The 22,769-nt window shown below is 39.6% G+C and overlaps 1 protein-coding gene across 1 annotated transcript in view; it reads right to left on the bottom strand.

Annotated features, from left to right (window-relative positions):
- LOC125229129 (protein O-mannosyl-transferase TMTC1-like) overlaps nt 1-22,055 on the bottom strand; it is a 56,473-nt gene extending 34,418 nt beyond the window's left edge. Inside the window, exons 1-2 of the mRNA XM_048133909.1 lie at nt 21,900-22,055; nt 16,996-17,069 (exon numbers count right to left, since the gene is read on the bottom strand). Of these exons, the coding sequence (XP_047989866.1) occupies nt 16,996-17,069; nt 21,900-22,055 (230 nt within the window). The remainder of the gene's footprint in view (nt 1-16,995; nt 17,070-21,899) is intronic.
- Nucleotides 22,056-22,769: the final 714 nt, after the last annotated feature.

Below are 22,769 nucleotides of genomic sequence, written 5' to 3'. Positions count from 1 at the left end.
AAATATTTGCTTTGCTTTTGTAATACTTTGTTATGTTTAAATGTTAAAGTATTACAACGTTGTGATGATAAAAATGTGAAAATTACAATACGGTCAAGATGATAAGACACATCAAGATGGTACTCGGGATCTGATGATGGAGCCAGAAGGTGGTCACCAGTACCAGTGAACCATGTAAGTAAACGACTTCGTGTTTAGGCTCGTTGGGTTCGTCTCAACAAGACCTTTGACAAGAGGTGGTACTCAGGGTCTGATGATGGAGCCAGATGGTGGTCACCAGTACCAATGAACCATATAACTAAACCCAGAGATGGGGAAATCGTAATCGATTCCGGATTACACGATTACTTGATTTTACTTTGTAATCTGACACTACTGGGTGTCAGATTACTTGTAATGTAATCAAGTGAAACGGTAAATTACCATTACATGTAAAGGAATCACTAATCATCTATACAATCATTACTATTACCAATAATTCGGAATCATAGTCGATTCAAAATAACTGAAATTATTGACTTGATTACTTTCAGATTACGAATATGTAGTACCTCAGATTGCTGACTGTCACTTTGACACAAAAGTCGTCATGGGTGTCGTAAAATAGGTTTTAGGAGGTGCTGATTCCAAAATTAATGACTAATGTTCAATCTGACATTGCTGACTGTCACTCTGACACAAAAGTCGTCATGGGTGTCGTAAAATAGGTTTTAGGGGGTGCTGATTCCAAAATGAATGACCAATTTGGAATCTGACATTGCTGACTGTTACTTTGACACAAAAGTCGTCATGGGTGTCGTAAAATAGGTTTTAGGGGTGCTGATTCCAAAATTAATGACCAATGTGGAATCTGACATTGCTGACTGTCACTTTGACACAAAAGTCGTCCTGGGTGTCGTAAAATAGGTTTTAGGGGTGCTGATTCCAAAATTAATGACCAATGTTCAATCTGACATTGCTGACTGTCACTCTGACACAAAAGTCGTCATGGGTGTCGTAAAATAGGTTTTAGGGGGTGCTGATTCCAAAATTAATGACCAATGTTCAATCTGACATTGCTGACTGTCACTTTGACACAAAAGTCGTCATGGGTGTCGTAAAATAGGTTTTAGGGGGTGCTGATTCCAAAATTAATGACCAATGTTCAATCTGACATTGCTGACTGTCACTTTGACACAAAAGTCGTCATGGGTGTCGTAAAATAGGTTTTAGGGGGTGCTGATTCCAAAATTAGTGACCAATTTGGAATCTGACATTGCTGACTGTCACTTTGACACAAAAGTCGTCATGGGCGTCGTCAAATAGGTATCCGGAGGTGTTTGAAAACTAATGACCAATTTGGAATCTGACACTGTTGACTGTCACACATACATACATACATACATACAATCACGCCTGTATCCCATAAAGGGGTAGGCAGAACACATGAAACTACTAAAGCTTCAGTGCCACTCTTGGCAAATACTCTTGACTGTCACTTTGACACAAAAGTGATCATGGGTGTCTTCAAATAGGTTTTCATGGGTACTGATCTCAATATTAATGATCAATTTGGAATCTGACATTGCTGACTGTCACTTTGACATAAAAGTCGTTATGGGTGTCGTCAAATAGGTTTCCTTTCCAGGGGTACTGTGCAATGTCAGGTTCCAAATCGGTCATTACTTTTTAAATCATTTCATTAATTTTGGAATCAGTGCCCCCTAAAAACTATTTGACAACACCCATGATTCCTTTTGTGTCAAAATTACAATTAGCACTGTGAGATTCCAAAATAGTCGTTAATTTTGGAATCAGCACCCCCGGAAACCTTTTTGAAGACACCCATGACGACTTTTGTGTCAAAGTGACAGTCAGCAATGTCAAGATTCCAAATCAGCACCTCCGGAAACCTATTTGACAACACCCATGACGACTCTTGTGTCAAAGTGACAGTCAGCAATGTCAGATTCCACATTGGTCATTAATTTTGGAATCAGCACCCCCTAAAACCTATTTTACGACACCCATGACGACTTTTGTGTCAAAGTGACAGTCAGCAATGTCAGATTCCAAATCGGTCATTAATTTTTAAATCAGCACACCCGAAAACCTATACTCGTGGTATATGCACTTGAAATGTGAAAGTGAAAATGCTAGAATGACATGTAAACCACGAAGTTGTATAGTCATATTGTTCATTGGTATTGGTGACCACCATCTGGCTCCATCATCAGACCCTGAGCACCACCTTGAAGTAATTAGAATTGTATTTGTCTTATTTTATCATCATATTAATATAATTATACTTTACTCTAATACTTATCATATAACAAAAGCAAATATTTGGGATGGGATCTACTTTTATAATTATTACTTTAATTTTTTAAATAAATTTTAACATAATTGATATTATTTCGCGCTATATTCTCGTATTTTCGTACAAAATAATGTTTATTAGAAACCAAAAGTTTATATCGAGATAGTAGATTGTGGTTGTTATCAAAATTCCATAGAAAGGATCAAGATTGTTTTGTCCATTATTGTAGTGCGAGCGAGTGATAAGACGTGCTAGAAAGGGTCGGCATATTGGGCTCGCGCGGCGGGTAAAATACCTAATTTCGCCCGACGCCGAAATGTTATAACGCTCTTAAGCAATTATTCTTCCTCATTTTATCAATATGAATGTTTCAAAGTCGTATTAAAGTTGTTTTCACTGGTTACCGATGGCTTAACGGTTAGAGCAGGTGACTTTTAATCCGGAGGTCTCTGATTCAAACCCCGGCTTGTACCAATGAGTTTTTTGGAACTTCATTTTGGAAATCAACATTTGCATGTTTGTATGTGGGCCAAATACACTGTGCACAGAAATATGTATTACCAACAAAATGACAAAGACTGTATTCTGGCAAATAAATAATTTGTTGAATTGATTGTTATTTACCACTCACTATAAATCCACGAAAGCTCGCGAAAGACATCGGACTAATCTCAATTAGGCCGAGTTTGTTCTCTGGAATACCTCTAGATTTTTTCTTTGTAAAACTACGTCAAATTCTGAGAAAATTTGCCATAGCTTAATCTATAAATACCGCAAATTCACATAAGTCGTGATAAAATGCTGAGATAATGCGAGAAGAACGTACTGATACTGAGTGCTTTACCGAGTATCGAGTAGGTACTAAGCACTCGTTCACTCTGTACTCGGTACGTGTGACCAAACCCTAGTCTCCACCATTCCAAAGCCCATATCCATTCGTTATCCCCTTCCTCTATTGCGCTAGAATTGCCCTATTTTTGTCCTTTGTTTCCAATAGTTCTATCAATCATTCTCTATTCGCTTTTCTGTTTTTAACCTTAAATTTCCCGGTCCCATTCTGTATTGTAAAACGTTTCTGTTTCACGCTTTGTTCCGGTTTCAATGGATTTTTGTGGAATGGAATAAAATATACGGGACAAAAAATATCTAACACAGCGGTTCTCATACTTATTTTCCCATGGAACCCTTTTAGAAAGCAAAATATCTGACGGAACCCTTAAATTAAATAAGAAAAATTGTTGCAATCTTTATTTTAATAAGTAATCCTATTAGTAAAATCTCATCATTAGATTCTAATGTGAGGTATTACTGTTTTTTTATTGACACTGTTTTTTTTTATTTTTTAACAATTGGTGAATGTTTGGTTTTATGGAAGAGAGTTGAAGTTGCATATCAGATAACAAAAATTCACACGGAGCCCCCAGAGAGGCTTTGCGGAGCCCTAGGGATCCGCGGAGCACACTTTAGTATGGCTGATCTAACACACCTCTAGGTACTTTAAGACCGCCTGTTGTTACCTGCTTCTTAATAATTATGTTTTTCACTGATTTAAACTTTCACGATTATTACACATAATTATTTTTAAAATCGGGACTTAATCGCGTATAACTACATATTAAACTGACCTCCAACGTTGCAAGGACGGCGTTGTCCCCGTGGTCTCGGAGAAGACTGGCTTGAAATGACATCAACACCTTCTGACAGCCGCGCGAGTTTTTCGAACTACCCGCACTTGGTTTTGATTATCAACTTGAACTGTTTGCGCACTTAGGGATGTTACTCTGTCGACATACAACACTGACGATATTCGATTTAACGACTGTCGATATTATTTGAGGATTTTATTATTGTTTGTTGTTGGAGGTCAGTTTAATATGTAGTTATACGCGATTAAGTCCCGATTTTAAAAATAATTCTGTAATTATGTTTTTGTTTTTGTAATTTCATTATCAATAAGTGGTGTACAATAAAGTATATATTATTATGTTTCTCCGTTTTAAAACTCTCGGGTCTTTCGAGCCCGGTTATTTATAAGGCGTGTGTGGGGATATAGATCCAACACGTAGATGCCGTTTGGAGATATTTGATGTCATGTAGAACGCCTGCTGGAACCTATTCACAGGTACATGAATAGATATCTTCGTGAATCGGTTTCAACAGGCATTGGAAACTATTGTGAATAATATGGATAGAATACTGGTCTATGGTTTAAGTTTGGGTGCAAAAAAGACTGGGCTATTGCAGAAAGAAATCGGACACCTGCCATAACATGGTTGGCACAAGTTATCGAGGCAGGCGGTGACTTGCCACTCGGTAGATGGGCACCTGATTCGCCATCGTAGAGACGGCCAGGCGCAACATCGGCATGAGTGGCTCAGGGGTGTCGAGAGGTGGTGCTGCGCTTTCTCCGAAATTACTCGCGGCGTTATGCCCTTTAACACTTCCACCCCTGGAGCTACAGCTCAGACGTTCCTCTCTGGACGGCCAATGAAGGCAAGCCAGAGCTGAGAGTCCTACGGGTCCCCTTGGTGTTCCACTCCGGCCGGCGAAGACACGCCGGAGACGAAGACCCTGACCGACTCTCGGGAACACTCGGGTCCGTGGGGTCGTCACTCCCCAACAGCTCGCCACAAGCTGCCCTGCCCATTATTATTATTATTATACGTCATCGTCACTGAAAATATGTCTTCTTAGTTTTAAGTTTTTTAGGCCGCTGTGCTAAACGAAGTTACCGCTTCCCGGCTCCGTCGAACAGATAAATAGTAGGTATACACCTTGACCAGTAATTGAGAATATTGTGTTACATGTGATCTTAGACATTTCTTACTTTACTGGCCTTTCATCAACTTGTCTATAGAGTATATAGAAATAATAGAAATAGAAATAGAAATAATTTATTATGAATAACATAAGTGTACATTGGTTTTTCTTAAAGACTAAGAATTTTACAAGGGATGATTTATACAAATGCCTGAGCTAGGATAGTTCCTGTGTTTCAGGCAATAACAAGGACTTAATTGGTAAATTATTATTAATTATTCACTATAATAAAGCTAATTATTTTAATTATAAATAAACAAAAAACATATTACAGCAGGTTCTCAACTAGGTAATTAATTAATTTACAACCATAAGCAAAATTTCTGTATCATCGTACCTACGTCATACAATAAACATAGCTACATGGGTGTATATGAGTAATACGTGTTTTTCTTGTGTTAAGTAATTTAGCTTGATACACATTTTTACTAAAGTATAACATGCTATTTCCTATATCAGCAGAATTTTAATAAACAGGGTCAAAGTCAAATTTACGTAAATCATTTTCAAGTTTGTTTATGCTTCATTAGTGACAAATTGCATGCATTACGTGACTTAAGTATGTTAAAATAAGGTTCTGTAGAGTTATTTAAATTGCTAAAATTGTCAGTGGGTTCCGGCAGAGCCAGAAATTTGTGTGAGAGCCGCGACATCGTATACTTTAGACTCTGACACAGAAAATTGTCTATTAGGTGGAGCAAGATCATATTATACATAAGAAGGATAATCTAATGGGAATAAAAAGTACTATGAAAATATGTTAAGAGGCGCTCCTAAGCGCCTTCATAGTCTACAGAATTTATGAATCTTTTCTCAGCCATTTGTCTCGCTGGGCAGTCGGGGTCGCCTGTTTGATGGTCGTTCGGTTTCTTGAAGTGCGAACAGGTTGCACACTTCGGAGGTTTGTCCTTTTTTGGACATTCTTTGAAAGTGTGACCCGCTTCCCCGCAATGTCCGCAGATGTTGCACTCCATTTTGCAGGTCTTTGCAGCATGATTGTAGAGCTGGCATTTGAAGCAACGTGTGACTAGGGTGAAATCTCTCACTGGGCACGACGACCAGTTCACAAAAATCCTGTCATTCTTAATTAGGGCCTTGCGGATCACTCCAGGAACCTCAATTATGTAATTACAGGACTCAGCATCCTTTTTCCCGGATTTGTGACTAAGTCTCGTAGCGGTCAAAAATTTCTCGAGCGTCCAGTCCTGTATCTTATCGTCCAAGTTTTGTTTATAAATGCACTTCAGGACATCATTTTCATGCATTTCCGCGGGAACTCCAATTATGACAATTCTGGGCTTGCGTTTTAGTGGCTCGTCAACAGTGAGTCCAGAGGTAGTGAACTGTGATGATTGTTTCAGTTTTACAATGTCCTCTTTAGAATCAGTGCTTATCACTACACCGCCGTTTCTTACTTTGCGTAACCCTCTCACGTGCAGTTTCATTTCGTCGGGCCGAATAATCTTTTGAACGAGGGATTTTGTCTCCTCGCTCGACTTCAATTTGTCCACAGGGTATATTGCGACTGAGCTGATATTAGACGGTTGGACATACCTCGTTCCAGATTTCTTCAGGGCATCGGCAAATGAAACTGGTCCAGGGGCTGGTCGGCTGGATTCCTCAATCGTCCTCTGTAGGTCTTGGATGCGTTGCACTAGGTCAGTTTTTTCCTGGTGAGCTTGATGCGACTGATAAGCTTGGATCGCATGGGATTTTAGCGATTGGTACTCAATAGCCATTTGTGAGGCGTAATGAGTCACGTTGCGACAAAGAGTGCTTATTCTGAGCTTCTGGTCAATGTTAAGTTTACCTTCTGCTGCTGTTTGGCTAATGTCTTGCAAGTTTAGATCTATCTTTTTAAACCAAGCTTTGATGTCACTTGTAGCAATGACCTTCGGGGGCTCTTCATCCTGCTCCATGTTTGCGGGCGCGGGCGCTGTAGGGACGGGCTGCGGCGTGGGCGTCGAGGGCGGGCTGCGGCGCGTTAGGCCACTCCGGTTAAAGGGACTATTCCCGTTTGACATTTCAAACACTTAGTTATCCTATGTCGACATTATACTACAGCCACGAAACGCGAGAGCTGAGTAATGACCCAGATTACGCACGAAATGCAGAATTATGCACGCGAATAATTAAATATCTTAATTAACACGTCCGAACTCATTGACGTCTAGAGATGAATATAATTATTATGTAATTATTGTAAAAACTTAAATATATCCGTGTCAGATTCAAACATTTCACCCAAAAGATCACAAAACAAGGGATAAAGTTATATTAAATAACAAAGTTTTCTTTAATTAAAATCCTAAAAATAGGCAGAGAATCGGTCGTGCGAATTCAACCTGCGCCTCCAAGGGTTCTGTAGTATGTGTAGTAGTAGCAAAACAAGGTGTTATTAATTATTAACGATGTGCATTTGTTGATGTTTTTTTTTGTAATATGAGATGCAGGATAAATTAAATCAGTTATTTTTGTAGTCGGTACCAGCCTTGTTCCTTGCCTTGCTATTGTCTGTTTGTACCATACGCAGGCTGGCCCCGACTCCAAAAATAATTGATTTGTGTATAATTTGGATGTCTAGATTATTGCAATCCGATAAGAAATCTGAATTCAAAGGTTTATTATTTTTTGCTTTTTAGTTTCTCCCTGTTTCCTAACGCGCATATTTTTGTAGGCGGCTTGAAAATAAAAAAGTTTATTAATTTCATTTTTAGTGGTTCCTATTGATATTAGAAGTATCAGTCAGAATATGCATACAGTGGTGAAATAATTATCCATTAACTCCTAACCATTTAGAAGTTGACCTTCAATCATCAGCTCAGCTACATAAAATTATTACCATTAGGCGTAAATACTGGTGCACCTTTGAAAAATACACTAAAAACATTATATGTGCCTATAAAATTTGAAGAGTTCCCTGGATTTCTCCAAGATCCCATCATCAGACCCCGACTTGGTGAAAATAGTACCATTTCGGGGTTATACCCGTTCGATTAAAAAAAATTTGAAAATCGGTTCAAGATTCTTGGAGATATCGAGTAACATGCAAAAAAAACATTCGGTTGAATTGAGAACCTCCTCCTTTTTTGAAGTCGGTTAAAAAAGACAGTTAATGGGTGTTTAAAGCAACTTGCCTATTCAATCTACGCAACTAGTTAAACAAACGCGGCCAGTGGTATGTGAATTGCTGGCAATTGAGTTGCCCGTGTAACAGCATGTAGTTTTATGAGAATTACATTACTTTTGGTTTTGGTTTTGGTTTGGGTATTATATTACTTTTGGTTATATATATTATTTTAATAGAAAATGTGGCCAGACGACCACCCTACCCAGATAGTTATTAGGATGGGTTTCTACAACCCATGGTTCGAACATTATTGACGTCACACTTCAATGAAACTTATTTCGGCAACACAATTGAAACAAACAAGGAAACTAAGAAAAATCAGGTTACTCAAGTTACTGAACCCTACAAGTCTAATATGATGGCGTGGGATGTTGCCGTTGGGGATACCTATATTAAGGAAATTATATTTTTGTATTTTACAAAACACGAAACGGAATTTTGTTATGTAGATGCAAAAATAAGTCCTACATTAATCTCATTGACCTTTGTTTGGCCCAGAAGCTGGGACTGCGGGTAGATATTGCGTTTTGGCATTAAGTTCGTCTTTTGTATAACTTTTACGTCTTTTGTACCTACAATCAGTCTGTGTAAGAATGTCGTATAATATTTATTTAAGTACTTTTTTATACCGCTTATATGCTATCGAATAAATCAGTATCGAACTGTAGGCATTATTTAATAATTGTTCAAGTATTCATTAATTGCAACCGTAGAACATTTTTCATTTGTATATTTACAAAATCACTCTTTACAATTCATGAATAAATGACTCTCAATAAACGCTTTTATACATTTATGAACGAGTAAATAATCATTATTAAATATGCATTTGTCTCATTAATACTCAGTTTATTTTACAATATTCTCAGAATTCATTTCATGTGAAAGCTCACAGTGTTTATCTACGTTTTATTAATTAATGTTTCATCAATAATTTATAATATTCATAATGGCCACACGTAATTAGTAGCGCCATTATAGTAGTGGACAAAATAATTATAGTTATTTTCAGTACAGATGGTGTTTTTTTGACGCCCTAGTGCGAGAAGTGGTTCATTATATGCTAGGTCGAAACTTCGGAGGCCATCTGTACTGAAAAACGTCGTACGATACACGTGCGAAAAGGAAATTCGTAACTCGTGTCGATTTAAAACACTCCCTTCGGTCGTGTTTTAATTTATCGCCACTCGTTTCGAACTTCCTTTTTTGCGCACTTGTATCGTAATGTACTATTGTTATACAAGGGGGCAAAGTTGTATTTTAACGCCGAGTGTGGAATTGAAAAACGAGCAAGTGAAAGGATTCTATAGTTGAAGGTTCGAGAATAGAATCCTGAACTTGCGAGTTTTTTAACACACGAGAAGTAAAATACATTTGCACCCGAGTGTAACACAAAACTTTTCCCCTCACTATAGCGAGGAAACTACAACGCAAAAAATGCGTTTATCACTGCTTCCAGTAGTTCCACAGGTGGTAAATCATCTTTATTACTATATTCACCTACTTTTATCAGTTTTAAAGCAGTTAATTTGACTTTATTCAATGTCAAATTACTTTACCCACTAGTGGATAAAATGCGTTTTTACCCGCTAGTATTAAAGGACAAAACACGTGTTTCCGAGCTAGTGAGGGGAAAATATTATTATTATGTATTAATACTAGAATGAGTCTTTCAATTTAATTTTTAACTTTGAAAATAAGTGCTTCATTTCGCCGTTAAACGTAAGTTTGGCGAAAAGATTAGAAACTGTATAAGTAATCTTTGTTTTCAATTTAAAAAAAAAATCCTTTTCAGTACAGATGGTGTATTTTTTACGCACTAGTGCGAGAAGTGGTTCATTATTATGCCAGGTCGAAACTTCGGAGGCTCATCTGTACTGAAAAACGTCGTACGATACACGTGCGAAAAGGAAATTCGTAACTCGTGTTGATTTAAAACACTCCCTTCGGTCATGTTTTAATTTATTGCCACTCGTTTCGAACTTCCTTTTTTACGCACTTGTATCGTAATGTACTACTGTTGTATTTGTATAACAACCTATCATGGACATGGCATCAATAGGTAATGGGATGGCACAGACTGTTCGTTTTCAGATGACTGGACGAAAAATATTCTATTTTCATATTTCTTAGAGCCACTTACCGTATATCTTTATATTAACTCGATACCCAAAGGTTGTCTGGAAGAGATTGCTCCTAAGCGATGAGATCGCCTGTTGTTATCTCAGTTTAATTGAAGGCCTGGCGGCTCTGGGCTCGAGCTTGTACGTTGTATGATTTTTGTGGGTTATGCAAGCAAATATCAGGCCTACGTCACACGTCGCGAAGAACGAATTTAGACGACTTTCGAAATTACCCTAATGCACCTTATTTGGGTAATTTCGAAAGTTGTCTAAACTCGTTATTTCGTTATTAAAAAATCACTATTAATTCCATCATATCAAGATTCCCCTTTCGAAATTACCCGAGCATTTCTGTCATTTGAAATTACCCTAATGCACCTTACTTCCTACACCTACTTCGTTTACTAAATTGGATGCCAAATACTCTAAGCGGTATTTATTTGGCAAAACTTCGAAACCACACACTGCAGCTAAACACGACTTATTGCGACACAGTCCTACATAACGACCGATCCCTATTGAAAATGCTTTGGAGTTACCACCTTTTGATCCTATAAGTTACTAAGACAAAGTTCTGCAAAAAGGTTCGTTACTAATAGAAATGGCGGGTTAACTACCATGGGTTTTCGTCGTTTTAGAATGTTTCTCGATAGACTATACGTGACGGAAATGCATGTACAGTCAAGTGCAAAAATACGTATCGATTTTATCCGCTCAAAAATATGTACCGAGACCTTATTCCGCCGACATAAAGTGCTATGGGACATATTTTTGATAAGTTGTACGCACCTATATTTTTACACTTGACTGTACTTATGTTTGTAATTATATTTAATTTTTAACCCCCGACGCAAAACCGGGGGGGTGTTATAAGTTTGACGTGTCTTTCTGTCTGTCTGTCCGTCTATCTGTCTGTCTGTCTGTCTGTTTGTCTGTCTGTCTGTCTGTCTGTGTGTGTCTGTCTGTGGCATCGTAGCTCCCGAACGGATGAACCGATTTAAATTTCTTCTTCTTTGTCCTACCCATGTTCCCAGTTTATCTGGGGTCGGGTCTCCCTGTACACTTGCGCCAGAGAACTCGTTTCTGGGTTGTCTGAGTACTTAGGTTGTCCCGGTCCATCTCTTTCTTGATGTTGTTCCACCAAGTGGCAGGCGGCTTTCCTCTTCCCCTGGTCGAGTTTGGTATGTTGAGTACTTTCTTGACCACGTAGTCGTCTTCGCGCCTTTGTATGTGGCCATACCAACGCAAGCGACTTTCCTTCACTTTTTCCACGATAGGAGCTACTTTGAAGGAACCTCTAACATAGTCGTTGCGGACTTTGTCTAGACGCGTCACACCGCCGGCCCACCTCAACATCTTCATTTCGTTAGTGTGCAGTTGTTGTTCGTGAACTTTTTTCATAGTCCAACACTCTGCTCCGTAGGTTAAGGCTGGTCGCACCACTGTTTTATATATTTTTCCCTTGATCTTAACTGGCATTTTGGGATCGCACAGGACCCCGGTTAGTGACCGCCATTTGAGCCATGCAGTATTTATTCGATGGCTAACATCTTTATCAACATTGGCATCGGTTGTAATGACGGACCCAAGGTACTTGAAACTTTCTACTTTAGGCAATGGTGTACCGTCTATGCACACATCAATTTCTAGGTCCGCTGTTGCTCCGTAATTACACTGCATGTATTCCGTCTTACTGCGGCTAATTCGTAGTCCATGCTTTTCTATTCTCTCCACCCACTTATTTAAGGATTCTTGAAGGCCAGTGGCGGTTTTACTTAATAGCGCGATGTCTTCCGCATAGAGCATGCACCACGGGGTAGGCTCTTGTATGCCACGTGTTATATAATCCATGCATAAATTAAATAAGAGGGGACTCAGTGCTGAGCCCTGGACCTGAACCGATTTAAATTTATTTTCTTTTTTGTTTGAAAGCTGAGTTAGTCGGGAGTGTTCTTATTAGTGTGTTTTTCCCCACACTAGTTCACAAAGTACAGATGTAAGTAGTGCAAAAACACTTTCTTTCGATATTTTTACGAAAACTTACGAACGTGTCAGTCAGGCTGTTTCAGTGAGACTTAGTACTTAGACGTACTTACTGAAGTGTGAAGTGTGGAGTGGATGTAGATGTGGTGACAAAGATTGAGATGGGTATGTTAAGGTGGTCCGGGCATGTAGAGAGGATGGATGAGAGGAGAGTAACGAAGAAAGTGTTTGAAAAAAGAGTGGAAGGGTCAGTTGGAAGTGGAAGACCTTAGGCGAACTTTTCTTGTTCAAATCGGGGAAATATTGCAAAAAAGCCAGGCCCCGTAGCCGAATGGCATTTCTCCGACGCCAAACGAAAGCGATACGCCGCTGGCTCTGTCGCGCCAATACGCAAGCGCGATAGAGATAGATATCTACTAGCGCTTCGTTTCGTGAGCGATTGTGCCATTCGGCTAGCCACCCTGGTCAGAAGTACCTACTCGAAACCGACGAGCGTGTATGAGAAACGTTATAAATTGTGTGAAGCGAAAGTGATTTGTCAGGATCGTAGTAAATGGAAATCCGTGATCTCTGCCTACCGGCCTACCCCTCTGGGAAACAGGCGTGATTGTATGTATGTACTTACTGAAACTGACTAATATAGCATAACAAATATGTACGTTTTCGGAAAAATAAGGACAAAACTTTTTACACTACATCTTTAGTTCATTTCTTGTCAGGTCAGAAGTTCAAAGGGTCCCCCCACATCTAGCATCTCGCGAGCGTAGCATCGGGTAGGCTTTGCCATACAGTTGGCCCGACGCTACGCTCGCGAGACGCTAGATGTGGGGAGACCCAAAGGGATGTACCCACCGAAAAACGTCGTACCATACACGAGCGAAAAGGAAATTCGTGTCACTCGTTTCCGATTTCTTTTCCGCACTTGTATCGTAGCGTACTATTTCCATGATGTTTACGTTCTCGACTAATGTATTAAAAACTCGTGGTACCACACTTACATCTTTCTAGAACCGCGTGGAAGTTTCTCGGTCAAACCGCGAGTTATTCCTAAGCCGTCCAGAGCCGCCCCCGAACCGCCAAGGCACGGGGAAATGCGGCCAAGTTTTCTATACGTGGTGTGTTTAGTGTGGGCGAGTTGCTTGATTAAGTACTGTGCTTATACCGCTTGCCAATATGATGAAAGGGTGGTCACATCTGTTAGCACCGTCGCATTTTGTGTATGACAAATCGCTCGTTAGTATGAACATTTAATGAGCGATTTCTCATACATTAAAATGCGGCTGGAAGCTGATAGGTTTGACTGCATATCCATGGCAAATACTCTTCATGTGATGCCTCTTTTGTGTTTAAATCATTAATGAGAATAATTAGACACACTTAAGATGCATTATGTATCTTAATGAGGAACGTAGACGACAGTAAACTCAAGTTTACACTTGCTACTAATCAATGATTAAATGAACTAGAATAACTGATTAGATGAAAGCTTAATCGTGTGAACACTGTGAACTATATTATTCAGGAATAATTGATATGAGCAACAGGTCGATTCCATTTTAATAATTTGTTAAAGTTTAGATCCTTTTTAACCACCGACGCAAAAACGACGGGGTGTTATAAGCTTGACGTGTTTGTCTGTCTGTTTGTCTGTCTGTGTGTGTGTCTGTCTGTGGCATCGTAGCTCCCGAATGGATGAACCGATGTGTCCCGATGATGTGTCGGGGAGTGTTCTTATATGAAACGAATTTCTGCTGAACCGTGACACCAGGCCCCGTAGCCGAATGGCATTTCTACGACGCGAAACGAAAACGAAACGCCGCGAAAGGGAAAGGTAGTCTGGCTCTGTCGCGCCAATACGCACGAGCGATAGAGATAGATATCTACGAGCGTTTCGTGAGCGTTTGTGCCATTCGGCTACGTACCCTGGACTTAGTAGATGTTTTTCATAAATAAATCAGTCAGCCCTCGTGTATTATGTTCCACTGCTGGGCACAGGTCACTTCTCACAAGTGGGAGGATTCTGGCTATAGTCCCCATGCTAGCCAGGCAATGGGGACTGGGAACATACAACTTTGAATTTCTTTGGAGCAGGAGGTTTCTTCACGACGTTTTCATTCACCGAAAAGCGAGTGGTAAATATCAAATTATGTTTCGTTCCGAAAAAGTACATTACGATACAAGTACGAAAAATAGCCTTTTCGCACGTGTATCGTACGACGTTTTTCAGTACCGATGGCCTTCCGAAGTTTCGACCTTACAAGAAATGAATCACTTCTCGCAATAGTGCTTTAAAAAGCACCATAATAATCTGAAAAATTCATATGTACTATCCAGGATTTGAAACCGTGACCTTTTAGATTGAATTAATTTGAATAAATAATAAATTTATTTACCTATATGATTTACATACAAAACTGTCTTAGTTACCCTGATTCCTTCGAAAATCAATTTGTAACAGTTTTGGCAAGCTCAAGGTGGGGTAAGCTCGTATTCAAGTGAATTACCTAAACATACAATAATAATAATGACTTTTGGCCTTACACGCCGGAATGTCAAAACCCGTATCATTTATGAGTTCAAACCTGTAGTCAGAATGAACTCCCAAACTAAGTTAATTATAGAACCAGGAAAATGTCTATATTTAGATCTGGTTTAATATTTGATCGGGATACAGCACGACGAACTATCGGGTTAGAAGCAGCGACCTGATTTCAACGTCGAGTTGGTATATTTAGAAAGTAATTTGGATGTGTGAGTTTATGTAAAATATGATATCTATGTATATTGTTTTTGTATTCTAGCTTTCTTGAGAGTAATATATTTTGTAACGTGCGTAACTTGATTTCAATACGGTTTTTGGTAAATTAGTTAATATTATTTTAATCATTGAAATGAACATAATTAGTTGTTCTAAACGAGTCATAGAATAGAACTGTCCCTTCACAACTTGCAAAGTTGGACAAGTTGCCCAAAACAAACGTCCACAATTTTCCCATGTATGTTATATTATATTAGAGGTATAGTTGCTGAATAATTAAGGAAGTACATAAATGAACATTAAATAATGATACCTACACAAACTAGGTCAAACTGAGCAACTTTTACTATAAACCAAACCCTAAAATCGCTAAATAGATAGCCTAATCAAAAAATTTAAATTTTGAAAAAACCCCCGACCGCGGCCTAGTGGATCGATTTTCATGAAACATGGCTCCCGACTAACTCAGCTTTCAAACAATAAAAAACTAAATCTAAATCTATTCATCCGTTCGGAAGCTACGATTCCACAGACACACACACAAGACAGTCAGACAGACAGACAGACAGACAGACAGACAGACAAACAGACAAACAGACAAACAGACAAACAGACAGACCATCTTTGCGTCGGGGGTTAAAAATTGAACGTTTCATATTTTATATAACGTTTATTTTAGAAAAGCTTTATAATATTATTTTTATTTTTAGGAACATATTTGAAATTAGCTTTTGCCTGTGGCTTCGCTCGCGGTAAATTCGAAAATTGTGAAATGCTCCATACAAACTTCCACCCCCCATTTTAGGGAACTGGGGGTTACAAACAGACAAAACGTAGCCTATGGCACTCTCCAACCCCACAACTTTTCCATTTAATAAATAACGTCAATTCGTCGTCGCTCCGTTTTGCCGTGAAAGACGGAAAAACAAAGAGACACACACACTTTCCCGTATATAATATTAGTATGGATAAACGTTACATGTCAGTTTACTCTTAATAATTCAGGATAATAATAAAATCTGAAATACATCATAGAATTTCCAGAACGCAGAAGGGTTTATTTCTCGAAGCGCCTGCAGCAAATCGATTAGCAATGTTTAACTACGCATCAAATTGATCGCTCAAGGCTTCCTGCAGGCGTATTATTACTTACAAAATTGCTCTTTGATCAATCAATTAGTTTCATAGCGATCTGGCCGTGCCAAGATTATATCGTTTTACCGTAGCGTATCGTAGTTAGATCTGTCTATAGTTCTTCCGTGGAGCGTTAACGATTCTACTCTTGGCTACTCCTGGCCCTGTCCTGTAGTCCTAGCACATGATTGCCGCGAGAGTATGTCGCCGCGAAATAGACTACTACTCGTCCTTATGTCATTAATACAGTTAGAAGAAGACGTGTCATCTATCTCGCGGCGACATACTCTCGCGGCAATCATGTGCTAGGCCTGAGTCAAGCTTCTGCCATAGGTATGTAATTTATGGTCTTAGTTTAGTGATTGGGGGCACTGTTCTCTCACTCCATACAATTAACATTTCATTTTGCGTGAAGTTTACGCTATCAAGTAACTTAAATAAAACTCACGATATCCACATTGAGCATTACTTATATTGAAAGATTAAATAGGTTTTATATTAGCAACAGCGTAGGTCTACGTCTTTGGTCTACGTTCTAACCCGATTTGCTGTTGTATGTGCGGATGTTTTCCTCTACAGGTCGAAATTCTCAACCGACTCCCATGAAATTTTTCAAACAACTATTCTATCTACCAAAAATTTTTGTATTAGGTAATCGAGTTTTTGGGAGTTTTGTAAAACTAGCTCAAACATTTTTCAAGCTAAAATATACCTAATACTATTGTTTTTTATTTTATTTTAAACTTACCCGTGATACATTAGTATTGACGACAGGAAGAATATCGAAGCCAAGACATCAGCTCGCCCCACCACTCCTGCTACCTGCAACAACAAAAACAAATCTTATAAAAAGCTCTTTCATTTGATATGTGACACAATATAGTTCAAAAAACTTTGATTTATTTTCACTTTAACTCCCCAAAAGTGGCCCCTATAATTAAATTTTCTTAATTTAAATAACATGCCCGTCTTTGGGTCACAGATTAACATATGTGTGCCAAATTTCATGTTAATCGGTTCAGTAGTTTTGGAGAAAATTGGCTGTGACTGACGGACAGACAGACGCACGAGTGATCCTATAAGGGTTCCGTTTTTCCTTTTTGAACGGAACCCTAAAAAGGTAAGGTGGAGGAAGACTGAAGGATTTTTCTTGAGGTATACGATGAAATGTTCTGTATAACGAAGCGCAACTACTTCCCATCTCACCCCGCAAGAATAACCCTTCAATCTTCTCACTCCACACCTTAATTTAACATTGACTATATTTTTACGATACAATATTCCTTTTGACGGTTTTAGGCGCATTCTTAGATTAATGTTTGCATTATTAAATAGAGTGTCCACCGGTTATAATATATGGTAGGCGTGTTCAGTGGATACATGTAGAACTCAAAAACATAGTGTAATAATGGAAAAAATGGATCAGTTACAATTGTCCCCCAGTCGAGATTTACCCCGCTGTACTTTATTCTTAAATGTGACCAGAAAAACATTTTTCAAACCCCTTGGTTGTCTCATGTCTGTTCATATAATTGTAATGTAATAATGCTAACGAATTAACTATGCAATACGAAACATATCACTTTTAATGTGTAATCCAAACCACTAATACCTTAGTATATATTTCCATATTTTAGCAACTTAACAGTCTAAAAATTCTAAAATTCATCTCATTATGTCAATCACAGTTTTCAAAAGAGATTTCGATCGAAAGTAATTTTTCAAAGTGGGATGGCAATGAGGAAAGTTTTTAGATAATTGAGAGATTTGAGAGTGGTTTAATGTCCCAGAGGCCTACTTTATCTCAGACATCTAGGCAAGGAATAATTGTCTGGAAAAGGCGAAATGTTTAAAAAAATATTTAAGTGTCTTAAGGTCTCGGCTGATGCGCCACTAACGCCACTTCCGTTAAAAACCATACTTAATACATATTATAAATGGGATACATATTATAAATAGGTGGGCAGGCCATGTCGCAAGGATTGCATACAAGGGATGGACGAATCAAATAACTTTATGGCCCGGACCAATGGGCAAACGCAGAGGTGGAAGGCCTTGCATGCGGTGGTCTGACGATATTATAAAAATTGCTGGCCCAAAAATTGACGTGTTTTTTTAATTGGGAGGAAGGGCTGGAGAGTGATATAGGTCACCTTTTATTTCTGTCTAACCTCCCCTCTTCTCTAAAATGGGGGGAGGGAGTTTGTATGGAAAATTCCGCACTTTTCGGAGTTAACGTGAGTGAAACCGCGGGCAAAAGCTAGTTAGATATAATTTTGAGTAATTCAAAAACATAATTCGATAAGAAACCACTTATCTTTAAAAACTGCTGACAATTTTTTTTTTAATTAGCCTGTTGTAGTGTCCCACTGCTGGGCAAAGGCCTCCCCTCGCTTCTTCCACTCAACCCTGTCATGTGCATAATTCTGCCAGCTTGGATGGAATGCGTTCAAGTCATCCCGCCATCTCTTTTTTGGTCTGCCTGAACCCCGGCCTGCACCCTCTACGGTGTTCCGTGGGTCCCACTCGGTAACCATTTTGGCCCACCATTCAGGGTGCATGCGGCAGACATGTCCAGCCCAGTTCCACTTAAGAGTAGCGGTCTTGACACCTACATCTGCAACTCGAGTTCTGGAGCGCAGTTCCGTGTTTCTGATTCGGTCAGTTCTGCGAACACCCAGTATACTGCGCTCCATCGCCCGCTGGCAAACCTTGAGTTGAGGCACACCCATATATATACTCATAGCTTTTTGTCTCTTACAATATGTACTAGGTTTTTAAACTTCTAGCATTAAGTGTAATATATTCACTCAGTCCGACATAGTACCTTTTTACATTACGATACAAGTTCGGAAAAGAGAAAATTTGATGGCGATAAATTAATAAACATACACAACCGAAGGGAGCGTTTTAAATCGACACGAGTTACAAATTCCTCTTCGCAAGTGAAGACTGAAGTTTCGGCCTGACGAGAAATGTGCTAGTTTGAAAACTAGTGCGAAAAAAGACCAAATCCATTTGTAGCTAAAACCTTACATACATACAATCACGCCTGTATCCCATGAAGGGGTAGGCAGAGCACATGAACTACTTAAGTTTCAGTGCCACTCTTCGCAAATAAGGGGTTGAAAGAAAACGAAACTGTGACATTGCAGTGACAGGTTGCCAGCCTCTCGCCTACGCCACAATTTAACCCATATCCCACAGTCGCCTTCTACGACACCCACGGGAAGAAAAGGGGTGGTGAAATTCTTAACCCGTCACCACACGAAACCTTAAGACGCTACAGGAGCGAAAATGCTAAAATGGAAAGGAGCACCCCTTTCAATTTGGGAAGTTTAGTTAAATATACTTATTAACTAGATTTATCGAAAAAAAATGTCCATTCAGAACAACTCAGTTAAAAAATATTGCGAAAAAATCTTTAAAATCGAGGTTCCGCTCTCGACTGTCTCCTCCTTCAAAACTTAATCAATCGTAATTTTAGAACAAAACGGGACTTAATCGCGTAAACACTTACATTTATATTACATTTATAATCAATCGTAACGAAATTTGAGAATCTGAATAACAATGAAATAATCTGTGTCGGACCATTTAGTTTTTTGGCTAATTGTTACCAATTTTGAATACCACAGTTTTTTTTGCGCCATAATCAAAGAGGCCGTTTTTGGAAATTTTTGATGGGCTCTAGCGTCTTTAAAAATAAGAATATCAAAAAAATCAAAACGGTCCGACACAGATAAAAATAATAGTAATCTGTGTTGAAAAAATCAGTGCTTTAGCAGCTTTAAATACCAGGGAGGAAATAGTCGAGAGCATTTGTATTGAGAATCGACCCCTCCTGTGTATCGTCTTAAAACATCAAAAAAGTCATCTTATCATCAGTAAACAATAAAACTTTAAATCCTCATATTAACATTTTAATTTCCCTGAAACTCAGTCACAAATGCTCGCTCATTATTAAAGACAAAACAAACAGATAAAACAGAACAAACTGCCCCCTAAGCGGTAATGGCGGCCATAACCGTACAAAATAAGAGGTTCCCAATAACAGTTATACGGGGCGTAACTGTGTATTAATTAAATATTAAACGCCTTCTGCCAGTCATCGGCGCCTTAAACTGGTCGGGGCTGGCTTAAGTTAAGAGCTGAGATACAAGTTGAATACCATCAAGAATTCTTTAGAATAAGAAGGTATAAGCAATTAAGCATTAGTGTACTAGTAATAAGTGTAGCAGTTATTAGTAACTAGTAATTAATAACAGTTGTTTTAGTTATAGGGAAAAACTGACGGACATAAGTGTATCTTGCATACCTATATGGGAAATAAATAAATACACCGAGTCTTTATTGTTTTCAGTTAAATTCGACACGTAGTTAAGTTCATCATCAGGAACCATCCTGTATATCGCTTTTCGTTAAATTCGAAAAACATTTTTTTCCTTTCCATACATAATAATGAATTAATTAGTGTGAGAGGACCTTAACGGTCTTGGAACATAGAGTGATTGAGTTTGGCTGTTAAAATGAAACATGACAAAAGATAAGCATTGCAAGCAACTCATATCTTTTAATTTTTTATCTATTTCCTTGTACATCTGAAACCCGGAAACGGGTGAAAAACTTGCAAGATTTTATTACAACCAAAGGGTCAGGTAAAAATACAACTTATGAAACAAACTTTTCAATCTACCCTCCGTAACTTAGTTGCTACTTACAGCTTTTCGGATTATTCTTAAACCCCATGGCTTGCGCCCCTCCCCTGTTCGGGTTACAACCGTAACGAGCAGTTAAGCTCCCCCCTCCCCCCTTTTTGGGTACTCCCACTGCTTTGGAGGGTTCAGTGCTTAAGACACCAGTTTAGCATAACCTGTGAGGTTACTACGAGTTTTTAAAACGGTACTGATTGTCAAAAATACACGTCATCTTAATAATACTTAAGGGCATGACCAACATTAACAACTTGCAGCGACCGACAGCGACATTTGACTCTATGAGATTTATCATAGAAATACCCATAAAATGAGGGCAGCACTAGTCAATCTAGTCATGCACGTAGCGAATACATTGTTCGTGATGTGTGATAATGAGTGACGTATTAGAGAACGTCAAGAACTCATGCCAAAGGCCTCTGCGCTTTGTTTGATGTGTATCGGAAAATAATGACTAAGTAATATAACATATATTAACCTCCATAGACTCCATTCTTAAATGCCAAATTGAGACCGTACTTAACATCCATTTTAGTGAGCAAGCTTGGACCCAAGCCTGGTTACCGGTAAGGTTTGGCGGTTTGGGCACTCGAAACGTTGCGAGTGTCGCTTTGCCAGCATTCCTGTCCTCCATTCACAGCACGTATGATCTCGCAGGTAAAATCTTGAAAGCTCCCACAGCTACAAACTGCGAGATTGCGTGCCTGGATGGGGCCACGAATGCTTGGCTAACCGGACCAAGCCCAAACTTACCATCCAGACCCAAACAACAAAGGGCATGGGACTCCCTATCATCTGTTGCCACCCTGAACACACTCGTGGCCTCTTCATCAGGCAAAGACCTCTCGAGGCTCTTAGCTGTATCCAAACCGGAATCCGGACAATGGCTCCACGCCTATCCCTCGCCCAACACCGGTACTTTGATAGACGCAAGTACCTTGCGCATAGCCGTCGGTCTCCGGCTTGGAGTAGCAATATGCTCAGACCACTCGTGTGCTTCTTGTAGGGCCCCAGTAGACCGGCTGGGCCACCACGGCCTCTCCTGCTCCTCGGGCGCGGGCCGCCTTTCTCGCCATGCCGCCCTCAACGACATCCTCAGAAGGGCTCTCGTCAGCGCCAACGTCCCCGCAGCTCTGGAGCCCCAGATCGCACGGGACGATGGCAAGCGCCCGGACGGGATGTCGTTAATCCCTTGGCGAAAGGGCCGCGCGCTGGTGTGGGACGCTACCTGCGCTGACACGTTGGCAGCGTCCTACATCCATGTGACCAGCAAAAAAGGTGGGGCGGCAGCTGACGCCCGGGAGCGGTTTAAGGCCAACAAATACAGCTGTCTCGGCGCCAACTACGAGTTCGTAGCGTTTGGCGTCGAGACACTCGGACCGTGGGGTAAGGGAGCGCGTGGGCTTGTAAGGGATTTGGGGAAACGGTTAAGGGAGGCAACAGGTGACCCTCGCGCCGGCAGCTTTCTCACGCAAAGAATTGCTATTGCAATACAGCGCGGGAATGCTGCTTGCGTGGTGGGCACCCTGCCGAGGGGCCAGGGCCTGGAGGGTAGTTTTTAGGTTTATTTATTTTTTATATAAGTTATAGTTTAAGTTTTTTTTTCCACTATCTGTACTAATATATAATCATAATCAATTTATTAATAATAAAATTATATATCTTGTGACAATACTTTTGTCGTCACGCTCACCAATGAGAGGATATGCCCTTCATGATACTGTTACTAGGATATGAAACACACGAGGCCTGGACAAATGTTGAGACGACGATTTCTCGTTACTGGTAGTCTTATATACTCATAGAT

This window comes from Leguminivora glycinivorella, chromosome 8 (genome assembly GCF_023078275.1).
Source record: "Leguminivora glycinivorella isolate SPB_JAAS2020 chromosome 8, LegGlyc_1.1, whole genome shotgun sequence".
NCBI lineage: Eukaryota > Metazoa > Arthropoda > Insecta > Lepidoptera > Tortricidae > Leguminivora > Leguminivora glycinivorella.
This window is presented reverse-complemented; position numbering and strand designations above follow the sequence as displayed.